This window comes from Eretmochelys imbricata, chromosome 1 (assembly GCF_965152235.1).
Source record: "Eretmochelys imbricata isolate rEreImb1 chromosome 1, rEreImb1.hap1, whole genome shotgun sequence".
In the NCBI taxonomy this organism is placed as follows: domain Eukaryota; kingdom Metazoa; phylum Chordata; order Testudines; family Cheloniidae; genus Eretmochelys; species Eretmochelys imbricata.
Genome location: NC_135572.1, coordinates 358,416,678 through 358,429,072, shown reverse-complemented (window position 1 = coordinate 358,429,072; position 12,395 = coordinate 358,416,678). Strand labels below are relative to the sequence as shown.

General features: G+C 64.4%; 1 protein-coding gene across 1 annotated transcript; it reads left to right on the top strand.

Moving 5' to 3' along the window:
* Positions 1–626: 626 nt before the first annotated feature.
* On the top strand, positions 627–11,970 carry ADM2 (adrenomedullin 2). Its single transcript, XM_077807952.1, has 2 exons — positions 627–742; positions 11,601–11,970. Exons 1-2 carry the CDS (start codon positions 627–629, stop codon positions 11,968–11,970), a joined length of 486 nt encoding a protein of 161 aa, XP_077664078.1.
* Positions 11,971–12,395: the final 425 nt, after the last annotated feature.

The following is a 12,395-nucleotide window of genomic DNA, read 5'->3' as shown; positions in this document are numbered from 1 at the left end:
CGGCGGGGCGCGGGGAGCCCGGAGCGCTCCAGGGGCAGGGGGGCGCGGGGAGCCCCGAGGGGCGCGGGGAGCCCGGAGCGCTCCAGGGGCAGGGGGGCGCGGGGAGCCCCGAGGGGCGCGGGGAGCCCGGAGCGCTCCAGGGGCAGGGGGGCGCGGGGAGTCCGGAGCGCTCCAGGGGCAGGGGGGCGCGGGGAGCCCCGAGGGGCGCGGGGAGCCCGGAGCGCTCCAGGGGCAGGGGGACGCGGGGAGCCCCGAGGGGCGCAGGGAGCCCGGAGCGCTCCAGGGGCAGGGGGACGCGGGGAGCCCCGAGGGGCGCGGGGAGCCCGTCGCGCTGCCGGTCGAGCGAAGGGAGGTTTCCGGGAGCCGGGCGCTCTCCAGGGTCTGGCTGTAGGGAGCCGGCTGCCCGGGACAAGGGGAATCCCGAGAACCCCCATGGGGCTCGCTCCCCTCTATGTTTGCGCCAACAGCTCCGTACGTCGAGCTGGCTCCCTCCGCTCCCCAGGGCCCCTCTGTGCAGCGCTGAGTGCTTTTCGCTCTTCTTTTCCAGCCTCCGGAGCCGCTTCACCTGCAGTCCCCGGGCATCCGGGGTTCCCCGCCCGCTACCAGGATCTCCCAGTCCGGCTGGCATGAAATCTGTGCCTGGAGTCGCGCTGGGTTGCATCAGCCTGACGCTGTGTCTGCTGCAGCTGCCGGGCTCCCTGCCCCTGCCCGTGGGGCGCACCCTGCTGCTGCCTAAACACAGGTAAGCACCCACCGCGGCTGCCCGTCTCCTGGCCTCGGCCACTCCTGACACCCCCCGTCCCACCAGCACCTGCTGCAAGGGTCCAGGCTCCAGATCCAGGGGCCTTGCAGATCAGGGGTCTGTCGGAGCCTCCCCGGGGGAGAGAGGCTGAGCAGGGCTAATGGCCACTGATGCAGGTTGCCCCTTGGGCCTGATCCCCAGAGGGTCCCGTGCTCCCTTGGCTGCCATGGGACTCTGTCTCCCCTTGGAGCTGTGGGTATGAACATCTGGGCCAGGGCTCCCAGGCTGGGCCCCCCAAATTGGTGCTTCCTTGCCCCGGAAAGTAATGGCCCCTGTGAGGGCCCTGGTATCCCTACCTGGTCCCCTGCCTGGCCTGGATTTAATCAGAGGAGGCTCAACTCCTTCTCTTTTGGCTCTGACACTAGATTAGCCAAGCCTGTGTTGGGGAGGAGTGGGAGAGGAGAGAGGGGCAGTAGAGGTGGGGCCACAAGGCCCTTCTCTCCCTCTCACCCGCTGTCACACTGCAGCTGGGGGCTGTGTAGCAAGTGGGACCTTTCCATAGGGCCCTCGGTGTTACTGAGAAGCCAAGGAGACGTTACAAAGATGCCCACCAAGGTCATCAAGCACATTCTGGGTCCCTCTCTCTCTTCTTTTGGCTGGCTCCCTGGAGATCTCCCTTCGTAAGGCCTGGGCATGGCCCAGGTGGTGCATCCCGTTCAGAGCAGAGCCCTGGCTAGCTTAGCAAACCCACCGTGACCAGGCTTCAGCGTTGTTCTAGGCTAGCCCAGGACGTGCTCTGCAACCTGCAGCCAGCGTGTCCTGATTGCCCTGCGTGCTGGTGCATGGGATGGGGCGAGGAGGGACTCCCCTTCCCTGGAACAGAAGGGCCTTTGTGTTAGCAGCAGGTTGGCTACATGGCCTCCTGGCCGGGAGTCTCAGAGACACTGTGGCCTTGTCATGTGGCTCCTCTGGCGGGGGGGTATGTGTGTGTGTGTGTGGAGGGGAAGGGGGAGGGAATGTGCTGGCGGGGGCTTGGTGGCGGGGACTGGCGTGTGCCTGTCATGGATTGTAGCTGTGGGAGTCCCAGGGTATTAGAGATAAGGTGGGCAGTTCTCATTACCTGGCTGGGTGCAACAGCGCTTATGGGGACTGGCAGGTTCTCTGTGTCTGCCCAGCCCTGCTGAGCAGCTAGGGAGGGAGAATTGTCCAGTGGTTAGATCCTGCAACTGGGGGCCCTGGGTTCTATTCCAGACTCTGCCACTCCCTGGCTGTGTGACCTGAGCTGAGTTGTTATGCCTCCATCCTGCAGTTTTCCCAGGCATGAAATAGGACAAAGGTACTTAGTCAACTCCCCCAGGTGTTGAGAGGTCAAATAAGGAATGAATGTTTATGAACGAGCTGGGAACGTCTCACATAAGAACAGCTAGCCCCCAGACTGGACTTTTCAGCAGTAGATCTCAGAGCACGTTATGAACAGAAGCTGCTAGTGATGATGAGCTTGGCGAACAGATGGTGTGTGCCAGCCCCTAGGAGATTCAGGGTGTGCTGATCACAGAGGACAGCCGCTCAGCCTGGTGTGTTGGGGGGCTGGGGCCTGTCTGTGCTGGGGTCACTTGCGATATCTGCCTTCTGGCAGAAAAGTGGGCGGGGATTCAAACCAGGGTCCCTTCTCTGGGCAGCTCCCTGAGCAGCATGGGCCTCTCCCCGTCAGCTCAGCAGGCGAGTGGTCCCCGGCCCGTAGCTTCACACTCAGACTCTCCGCTCTGGTCTGCTCCACGGAGGCTTTGGAGCCATAGTTTTGATTGGTCTTTCATGGGAGGGGCATGGGGGGAGGGGCCACCAGGGCTCTCCTTTGGGCTATCGCTGAAGAGCAGCCTCCCACTTTGGGGCAGGAGAGATGGGGTTGTCTCCTCTTTGGGATCCAGGGGGAATATTCAGCATGCACCCATGTAACTGGCCACAAGGTGGCGTGGTTGCTGGGAGTGCATAAGAGGGGCCACACTGGGCCAGACCAATGGTCCTTTGGGGCCCGGAACCTGTCTCGGACAGTGGCTGGCACCAGGCACGTCAGAGGAAAAGACCAGGGCAATTATCGAGTGATCCGTCCCCTGGGATGCAGTATATTGATACCCCCCCACCCCTTTGCTGCTGGTGCCTGCCCAGCTCCCTCCGCTTCCCCCACCTAAAAACCCTCCCTCCAGATTGTCCGCCCTTGTCCTGGCCCTCCGGACCCCAGTGCATGCAGGATGCAGCTGCTGCCTTCTCACCCGCCCGTGGGCAAGCGACTGCCGCAGCCCCTGTGTTCGCACGCGCGTGCACATGTGTTCCCAGCAATGCACTATTGCTCCCTCCGCTTGTGAACCCCGCCCCGTTCCTCTGCGGCTGCACCCCTGTACTAGGGTCATAAGGGCTAGTGGGGCTGGGGGGAGGGTGAGGGGCTGCAGTGCAGAGGGGCCCTGGTGCAGTGAGCCCTTGGGCTCCTTGGGCTGATTCATCTTCACTTGGCTCTGTATGAGCGGCTGCTTCTGTTGGGACGGCACAGAGCTCCTGCTGGGGGCGAAGGCTGAGCCAGCCCTGCGTGTCCTGCACGGGGGGGGAGCTGACCCACAGGGGTGTGACGCTGTCTCGTGTGAGCACAGGGGGTGCTAGGACAGGAGTAGTCTGTGGGACCGCGCCAGGAGGAACAGGACAAGGGGCTGTGGCCAAGGGAAGTTTCTCCAGCAGGAGGCGGCCCTGGACATAGTGGGAATGTTTGGAGCATGACTGTGAAATGCTGCCCTGCTCTGCTCCAGAGGAGCAGACGACGCCCTGCATCCCGCACAGTGTCCTCTGCCCGCCAGCTTCTCCTGCAAGTGCGGCGCTGACTCCTCCCACAGAGCCCCCCCGGGGGCCTTGCTGCCAGGTGCTGCCCTGGCCCTGCTGCCCACAGCCCAGCGTAGGAGCAGTGCGGGGCTGCGCGGGGGGATGGACGTTCCTAACTGCCCTGTAACCCCAGGGCCGAAAAGGCAGGGGCGGACTTTCAGGTCACAGGCGGACTGGCAGCTACAGCTCTGCGTGTGCCATGATCCAGGACCGCTGCAGCCTACGCACACGCACAAGGCAACACAAGTTCTCAGCCTGCCTGTGGGCAGTGCCCACTCTGGGTGCCCTTGCAGTACAAGTCCTGTCTCTAGTGGTCTGGGCCAGCAGTCCGGGCCCTGCCTGGTTGCAACATTTCTGGTTGCAGGGAGCGTCACGCTGAGGTTTAGGGTGCTGCATGTCTGCAACGTGCTAAACCATCAGCAATTACGGGCAGCAATAAACCTGCTTTCCCTCACCTAGCTCTGGCTGCTGACGCGGCCGGCGTGCACCTCACAGCAAGAGGAAAGAGACTCACAGCCACACGCAGCGCGGGCTCCCTTGCCCTTGAGTCTAATCGAGCTAATCCACCAGGCTAGACATTCAGGAAGGGCCAGGAGAGTGAGGAGTGGAGATGGGCGGGCGGGCGGGCGGAAGAGAAGCCAGCCCAGGGATGGAAGGGGAACTCCACATCAGTACGAATCGTACGGACATCCGGCGAAGGGCGTTTTTAATGTTTATATTAACCAGCCAGTGGCATAAGTGGCCACGGGGCTGTGCAGCAAGCAGCCCTGTGCCAGACAGAGCCTGTGGGCTGGGGACACGGTCCAGGGCCCCGAGTTGTCCATGCGTCGATGGGGTGCCAGGCACCGCCGCCTAAACCCCAGGCAGCATTCGGGAGAAACCGAAGACCAAGGCTGAGGATCCGGCCCAGGGCGAGGGTTTCTGTCACAGGGGCTGTAGGAATTTCTCTGGTTGTTCCTTGCCCCCCGGGGGCCGTTCCTGGGGGAACCCTAATAGGGAAGGCCTGTCTGACACTCTTGTCTGGACACTGTCAGCCTGGCCTGTGTCTGAGCGTCCCGCGACTGGCTTTCCGTAGCCAGGCCTCTGCTTCCCTGCCCGCCCCCCTCAAATCACAGCCTCTGCCTTGGGAGTGACCCCCCTACCCTCAGCCAAAGGGCCCTCTGGGCTCCGGCAGGGGGCTCACGCTGCCGCTCCTGGGCGGAGGTCTCTTCCGGGTGGGTCTGTCCGTGCTGCGTGCACAGCCCCGACCTGGCCCGCTGTGATGGCTCCCAGAGGGCTGTGCGAGTCGGCACCTCCACCCTTTCGAAACGCTCCTCCGCAGACCCACGGAGCGCCGCGGGCAGGCGGGGCGCCAACGTCCGGACAGAGGAGTGAGAGCGAGCTGGGGAGGCACATATGGGAGGGGCTGGGGGGCACAGGCAGGTGTGTGCAGATGTTATGGGGTGTGTCGGCACACAGGGAGGTGCCGTGGCGGGGATGGACAGGTGAGGCCTGGGCAGGTTGGAGTGTGGGGATGTGAATGCAGGTGTGGGTGTATGGGGGTGGACTGGTGGACACACGCAGGTTGGCACGAGGGACTGTGTGTGCGGCCATGGGTGGGTGGGGGTGTGAGAGGGTGTATGTGGTGAGTGTGGATGCAGGGACGGGTGCACGTGGGTGTGTGCACGCAGGGACAGGTGCACGTGGGTGTGTGCACGCAGGGACAGGTGCACGTGGGTGTGTGCACGCAGGCGTGGGTGCACGAGAGGGTGTGTGTGGTGTGTGTGGATGCAGGGACGTGTACAGGTGGGTGTGTGCACGCAGGCGTGGGTGCACGAGAGGGTGTGTGTGGTGTGTGTGGATGCAGGGACGTGTACAGGTGGGTGTGTGCACGCAGGCGTGGGTGCACGAGAGGGTGCACGTGGGTGTGTGCACACAGGCGTGGGTGCACGAGAGGGTGCACGTGGGTGTGTGCACGCAGGCGTGGGTGCACGAGAGGGTGCGTGTGGTGTGTGTATGCAGGCGTGGGTACACGTGGGTGTGTGCACGCAGGCGTGGGTGCACGAGAGGGTGCGTGTGGTGTGTGTATGCAGGCGTGGGTACACGTGGGTGTGTGCACGCAGGCGTGGGTGCACGAGAGGGTGCGTGTGGTGTGTGTATGCAGGCGTGGGTACACGTGGGTGTGTGCACGCAGGCGTGGGTGCACGAGAGGGTGCGTGTGGTGTGTGTATGCAGGCGTGGGTACACGTGGGTGTGTGCACGCAGGCGTGGGTGCACGAGAGGGTGTGTGTGGTGTGTGTGGATGCAGGGACGTGTACAGGTGGGTGTGTGCACGCAGGCGTGGGTGCACGAGAGGGTGCACGTGGGTGTGTGCACGCAGGCGTGGGTGCACGAGAGGGTGCGTGTGGTGTGTGTATGCAGGCGTGGGTACACGTGGGTGTGTGCACGCAGGCGTGGGTGCACGAGAGGGTGCGTGTGGTGTGTGTATGCAGGCGTGGGTACACGTGGGTGTGTGCACGCAGGCGTGGGTGCACGAGAGGGTGCGTGTGGTGTGTGCGTGTAGGTACGGATGCACGTGAAACCCTACCCCATTGTGGAAAAGGCAGAATTATTGGCACACCCCCTGAGTCAGCACCCGCTGGGAGGTTCCTCTGGGGAAGTGACCCTGAAACGCTGGCTGGCGGGGGGGCAGGGGGCAGCAGGGCAGGGCCCAGCCCAGGTGTCACTAAGGTTCCAGAGCCAGACAGCCTGGCCTTGTGGTTAAGATCCTGGCCTGGGGGGCAGCTGAGCCAGGCTCTGTTTGCTGCTCTGCCACAATCTCCCCGGTGTGACGTGCGCTTCCCTGAGCCCATCTCCAGCCTCTCTGGCCTGTCATCAGGGGCTTTGGGGTGGGCTCTTCCCCCGAGTCCCTGGGTCTGCACGCTCACGCCCGCACACTTCGCTTCCCCAAGCTAAGCCAGTGCCGGGGCGAGGACCTGAGCTTGGTGGGCACCGGAGATCCCCAGACCCTTCCCAGAAGGCTCAGGGCCGGTTTGGCCCAATACAGCAATCCTACCTACCTAAGAGCCAGGACAACCGGGACATACAGGAGGGAGCTGCTGGCAGGAGAGCCCCCCGCTTCGGAACACTCTCCCCCGTGGGGCAGGCTGCCCAGCCCGTGGCTGGCGAGCTGGGCTGGGGGGTTGGGTTTTAGGGGCGCCGGGGGGGAGTAAGGTTTGCGGGAGCTCGGGGAGCACTCAGGAGCTCCGTGTGCGTAGGGGAAGCCGGAGGGCCCCATGTTGTGGCCTGTGGTTTTCGGGAGGCCCGGAGCCCGGGAGAGGCGGACGCCAGGGAGAGTTTTCCCAGCGGTAAAGGCTGGGACAAGCCCAGCTAGGGCTGCGCGGCTCCATGCTGCGTGCGGCTCCCAGAGGAGCGGGGCCCCGGCAGGCAGGTACGTGGCAGGGCGGCCCTGGCAGAGGCCAGCAGCATGCATGAGTCGCCAGCTGCGGGCCGGCGTTTGCAGAGGCAGAGAGCGGGCACCCTTTCCCTGCGGCTCCCAACCGCCTGCTGGAATCGTGACGCTTCGGAGGCGAGGCTCTGGCTTGGCTTGTCTGGAGGAGCCAGAACTGGCATGTCTGTGGGATAAGGGCCTTTGATGCAGCGCGTGCACCTCCCTGCCGGCCCTAAGTGACTCCGGAGAGTACGTGTGCCCCGGCAGGTAGCTGCTTCTCCGCCTGGCTCCCACACCCTGCGGCCTCACACGCCTGCTGCTACAGGGATTCCCTGCCCCCGCGCCCTGCTCTGGATCCCTTCCCTCCCCTCCGCGCCCCTCCTCCTCCTTTAGCTGCTGTCCTTCCAGACTGCCCGGCAGCAGAGCCTCGTCTGGTCCCGGCGCTGGGAGCTTCCCCGCAGCAGTGCCCTGCTAGTTCTGGTCCCGGCGCTGGGAGCTTCCCTGCAGCAGTGCCCTGCTAGTTCTGGTCCCAGCGCTGGGAGCTTCCCTGCAGCAGTGCCCTGCTAGTTCTGGTCCCGTCGCTGTGAGCTTCCCCGCAGCAGTGCCCTGCTAGTTCTGGTCCCGGCGCTGGGAGCTTCCCTGCAGCAGTGCCCTGCTAGTTCTGGTCCCGGCGCTGGGAGCTTCCCTGCAGCAGTGCCCTGCTAGTTCTGGTCCCGGCGCTGGGAGCTTCCCTGCAGCAGTGCCCTGCTAGTTCTGGTCCCGGCGCTGGGAGCTTCCCTGCAGCAGTGCCCTCCTAGTTCAGGTCTCGGTGCTGGGAGCTTCCCTGCAGCAGTGCCCTGCTAGTTCTGGTCCCAGCGCTGTGAGCTTCCCTGCAGCAGTGCCCTGCTAGTTCAGGTCTCGGCGCTGGGAGCTTCCCTGCAGCAGTGCCCTCCTAGTTCTGGTCCCGTCGCTGTGAGCTTCCCTGCAGCAGTGCCCTCCTAGTTCTGGTCCCGGCGTTGTGAGCTTCCCTGCAGCAGTGCCCTGCTAGTTCAGGTCCCGGCGCTGTGAGCTTCCCTGCAGCAGTGCCCTGCTAGTTCAGGTTCCGGCGCTGTGAGCTTCCCTGCAGCAGTGCCCTGCTAGTTCAGGTCTCGGCGCTGGGAGCTTCCCTGCAGCAGTGCCCTGCTAGTTCATGTCCCGGCGCTGGGAGCTTCCCTGCAGCAGTGCCCTGCTAGTTCAGGTCCCGGCGCTGCGAGCTTCCCTGCAGCAGTGCCCTGCTAGTTCATGTCCCGGCGCTGGGAGCTTCCCTGCAGCAGTGCCCTGCTAGTTCAGGTCCCGGCGCTGCGAGCTTCCCTGCAGCAGTGCCCTGCTAGTTCAGGTCCTGGTGCTGTGAGCTTTCCTGCAGCAGTGCCCTCCTAGTTCTGGTCCCGTCGCTGTGAGCTTCCCTGCAGCAGTGCCCTGCCAGTTCAGGTCCCGGCGCTGTGAGCTTCCCTGCAGCAGTGCCCTGCTAGTTCAGGTTCCGGCGCTGTGAGCTTCCCTGCAGCAGTGCCCTGCTAGTTCAGGTCTCGGCGCTGGGAGCTTCCCTGCAGCAGTGCCCTGCTAGTTCAGGTCCCGGCGCTGGGAGCTTCCCTGCAGCAGTGCCCTGCTAGTTCAGGTCCCGGCGCTGCGAGCTTCCCTGCAGCAGTGCCCTGCTAGTTCAGGTCCTGGTGCTGTGAGCTTTCCTGCAGCAGTGCCCTCCTAGTTCTGGTCCCGTCGCTGTGAGCTTCCCTGCAGCAGTGCCCTGCCAGTTCAGGTCCCGGCGTTGTGAGCTTCCCTGCAGCAGTGCCCTGCTAGTTCAGGTTCCGGCGCTGTGAGCTTCCCTGCAGCAGTGCCCTGCTAGTTCAGGTCTCGGCGCTGGGAGCTTCCCTGCAGCAGTGCCCTGCTAGTTCATGTCCCGGCGCTGGGAGCTTCCCTGCAGCAGTGCCCTGCTAGTTCAGGTCCCGGCGCTGCGAGCTTCCCTGCAGCAGTGCCCTGCTAGTTCAGGTCCTGGTGCTGTGAGCTTTCCTGCAGCAGTGCCCTCCTAGTTCTGGTCCCGTCGCTGTGAGCTTCCCTGCAGCAGTGCCCTGCCAGTTCAGGTCCCGGCGTTGTGAGCTTCCCTGCAGCAGTGCCCTGCTAGTTCAGGTCCCGGCGCTGTGAGCTTCCCTGCAGCAGTGCCCTGCTAGTTCAGGTCCCGGCGCTGTGAGCTTCCCTGCAGCAGTGCCCTGCTAGTTCAGGTCCCGGCGCTGGGAGCTTCCCTGCAGCAGTGCCCTGCTAGTTCAGGTCCCGGCGCTGCGAGCTTCCCTGCAGCAGTGCCCTGCTAGTTCAGGTCCTGGTGCTGTGAGCTTTCCTGCAGCAGTGCTCTGCTAGTTCAGGTCCCGGTGCTGGGAGCTTCCCTGCAGCAGTGCCCTGCTAGTTCAGGTCCCGGCGCTGTGAGCTTCCCTGCAGCAGTGCCCTGCTAGTTCAGGTCTCGGCGCTGTGAGCTTCCCTGCAGCAGTGCCCTGCTAGTTCAGGTCCTGGCGCTGTGAGCTTCCCTGCAGCAGTGCCCTGCTAGTTCAGGTCCTGGTGCTGTGAGCTTTCCTGCAGCAGTGCTCTGCTAGTTCAGGTCCCGGTGCTGGGAGCTTCCCTGCAGCAGTGCCCTGCTAGTTCAGGTCCCGGCGTAGTGAGCTTCCGTGCAGCAGTGCCCTGCTAGTTCAGGTCCCGGTGCTGCGAGCTTCCCTGCAGCAGTGCCCTGCTAGTTCTGTGCCTGTTGCTGGTGCTGTGAGCTTCCTTGCAGCAGTGCCCCAGCAGTTCTTTCTATAATTTCACAGCATGCATTTTCTTGATGTAGCAGATTTCTCTCCCTTTTGCCTGGAATCCCACCTCCGTCCCCTCCCAGCCTCCTGAAGGAAGCCCCCCCGTAGGCTGTGGAGCGCTATAGGCCAGGCTGGCTCATCTGCTCCTTGGAAAGCTGGGGGCTGGTTCCATCAGCCGCTGCCCGCTGTGGGATCTATCTCAAAGGGCTTGTTGTGTCACTGCCAGACCTCAGTCAGGGTCTGCTGAGGGAGAGAGTATGTGGGCGGCATCTGCGGCTGGGCAAAAGCCGAACATCTCTCAGTGCGGCTGGGCAGGGCATGAGCCGCTGGCCCTGCCTCTGGGAGCCACTGCGAGACCGGCAGATGCCTTGGGACACGGGCCATGCCACTGGGCCCAGCTGAGAACGAGAGAAGCCAGGGAGGTCCCAGCCACGGCCCCTGCGGTCAAGTCTCCAGGGTTTGGTCCAGTCTGATCCAAACTGCACCAAGCAATGGGGCTTCTGGATCAGGGAATCGGCCCCTGACACTCAGCCTAGGAACTCCAAGCTATGGCTCCACTCTCGGGCTCCCAGCCTCAAGCTCTCCGCCCTTGCTGTGTTTGTAGGCGGTTACCACCAGCAGGGATCCGGCTCGCCCAGTGATACTGCTCCGGCTTCAGAGCCCTGCACAAACATTCACAGCCTCGCAGCAGGCCTGGGAGGCGGGGAAGGGGCGGTTCCCAGGGATTGCCCCTTAGAGCTTCTTAAGGCCAATACTGCCAGACGGACTGGCCTGTTTTACACGGAGGCTGAGCACTGAAGTCGCCAGGCCCTGCAGGGAGAGGGGAGCCAGAGCCGGGGACTCTGTGTCTGGCTGTTCCCCAGACCTCTGGGGGACGGGCCATCAGCTGTGGACCGACACCCCCAGAGCTGCCTCTGTCTAGCCCTGCCTGCCTCGCCTCTCTGCTGGGCAGAGGAGGCCGCTCTGGAGGGGTGCCCGGGTCAGGGTCACTGGGATCCCTGCCTGGGAAAGGCAGCCCAGCTTGGCGGATTACAGAGCAGGCTGCTCCCGGGGGCGGGAGGTGGTCGCTGCAGCCGTGACAGTGCTTAGAGCAGGGGAAAAGCCCGGCTGGAGAGGTCCCTGGAGGGCTGGGGCTGGGGCAAAAGCCGGTTTGTGCTGCCCAGGACCTTGATCCCTGGGCCCTGGGGACCGTTCTGGGGGCTAGGGTGCCCCCGCAGCCTACACACCATGGCCCTCGGCTTCCACGCTGCAGCCATTGACCCAATCCACTCGAAAAGCAGCTCTGTGCCCTGGGACTTGCTCCATGGGGCTTGGTGAGCTGGGAGAGACTGCCCGCCACCCCCCATGCTTGGGTCTGACTTCAGCCCTGTGAGCTTCCTTGCAGCAGCGCCCAGACTTCCACCAACGCAAACCGGGCGCGATGCCACGAAGGTCCATGAAGCGACATGGGCATGAGATCAGAATCAGGCCCCTTGGTTTCTCCATCCCCCTGGGGTTGAGGTGTTAGTGAGGGGGCTCAGCGCGGCCCCAGCCCACAGTCATGCTCAAACACACGCCGTGCCCGCAGAGCCACAAGTGCCCCCTCACCTCCACCCCGCCACGACTGTTCCTTTGCACGGTCACTGTCGCACATGGCACACGCAGCATGGGGGTGGCGCAGGACACAGGCCCCAGCTCCACCCAGCCATGCCCACTCCCAGGGCCCATGCACCAGCCTCCCTCCGACACTCTTGCACACCTGAGGGGATATAGGTGGGCCGAGCCAGGCCGTCATTCTGACCTTTGTGTTTTTCCGGTGCAGGGAGCCCCCGGACAGGAGACCCGCCACGCCGCTGGGGAATCAGCCCCTGGAGAGGAGGACGGTGGAGCTGCTCCGGGTTGGCGCTGCGAGAGCTCAGCTGGACTGGGAGCAGCCTGGGGGGACCCCAGCCACCCTGCTGCAGCCCGTGGCCAGCCCCAAAGGCAGAGCGCGACGCTCACTGACTGGCCCCCGGCGTGCCAAGCGCCACGCGGCCCCACGCCGCCACCACGCCCACCTGATGCGCGTGGGCTGCGTACTGGGCACCTGCCAGGTACAGAACCTCGGGCATCGCCTCTGGCAGCTGATGGGCCAGTCAGGCCGCCAGGACTCGTCGCCCATGAACCCCAACAGTCCCCACAGCTATGGATGAAGGAGGGGGCCACCGTGGGGTGCGAGCACGTGGGACTGGATTGCTTCGGGCCGAGACCTCGCCCCATGTGCTGCCAGGGGGTGGTCACGCCCCCCCATACATTGTGTAGGAGCCTTTACTAAAGTGCTTCCAGAGCCAAACCCCCATTTGCTGTGTCTTCTGGTACCATGCAGCGCTGGCTGGGACCTTGGGCACCCAGCACAAGGGGACAGCTGCCCCCCAATGCAGAGATTGCAGACCCCCTGGCTGCAGGGGGTGGCCTAGCCCAGTGCATAGACACGGGGAGGGGCAATAGGTTTCCAGCCCGCCAGATAATGCATAGAGGATGCCAGTGGCTGTGCCCTAAAGGAAGGGCATGGGGTTGTGGGGCAGGACACAGCCAGTCCGGCAGGTGTCAGAGGGTAGAGATGCAGAGTCCTGAGGGA

Bases quoted from the DNA above. Each gene is read 5' to 3' on its own strand.
- ADM2 (XM_077807952.1), top strand. From the start codon at position 627: ATGAAATCTGTGCCTGGAGTCGCGCTGGGTTGCATCAGCCTGACGCTG. The intron at 743-11,600 runs GTAAGCACCCAC...TTTCCGGTGCAG, and splicing joins CTGCTGCTGCCTAAACACAG to GGAGCCCCCGGACAGGAGAC.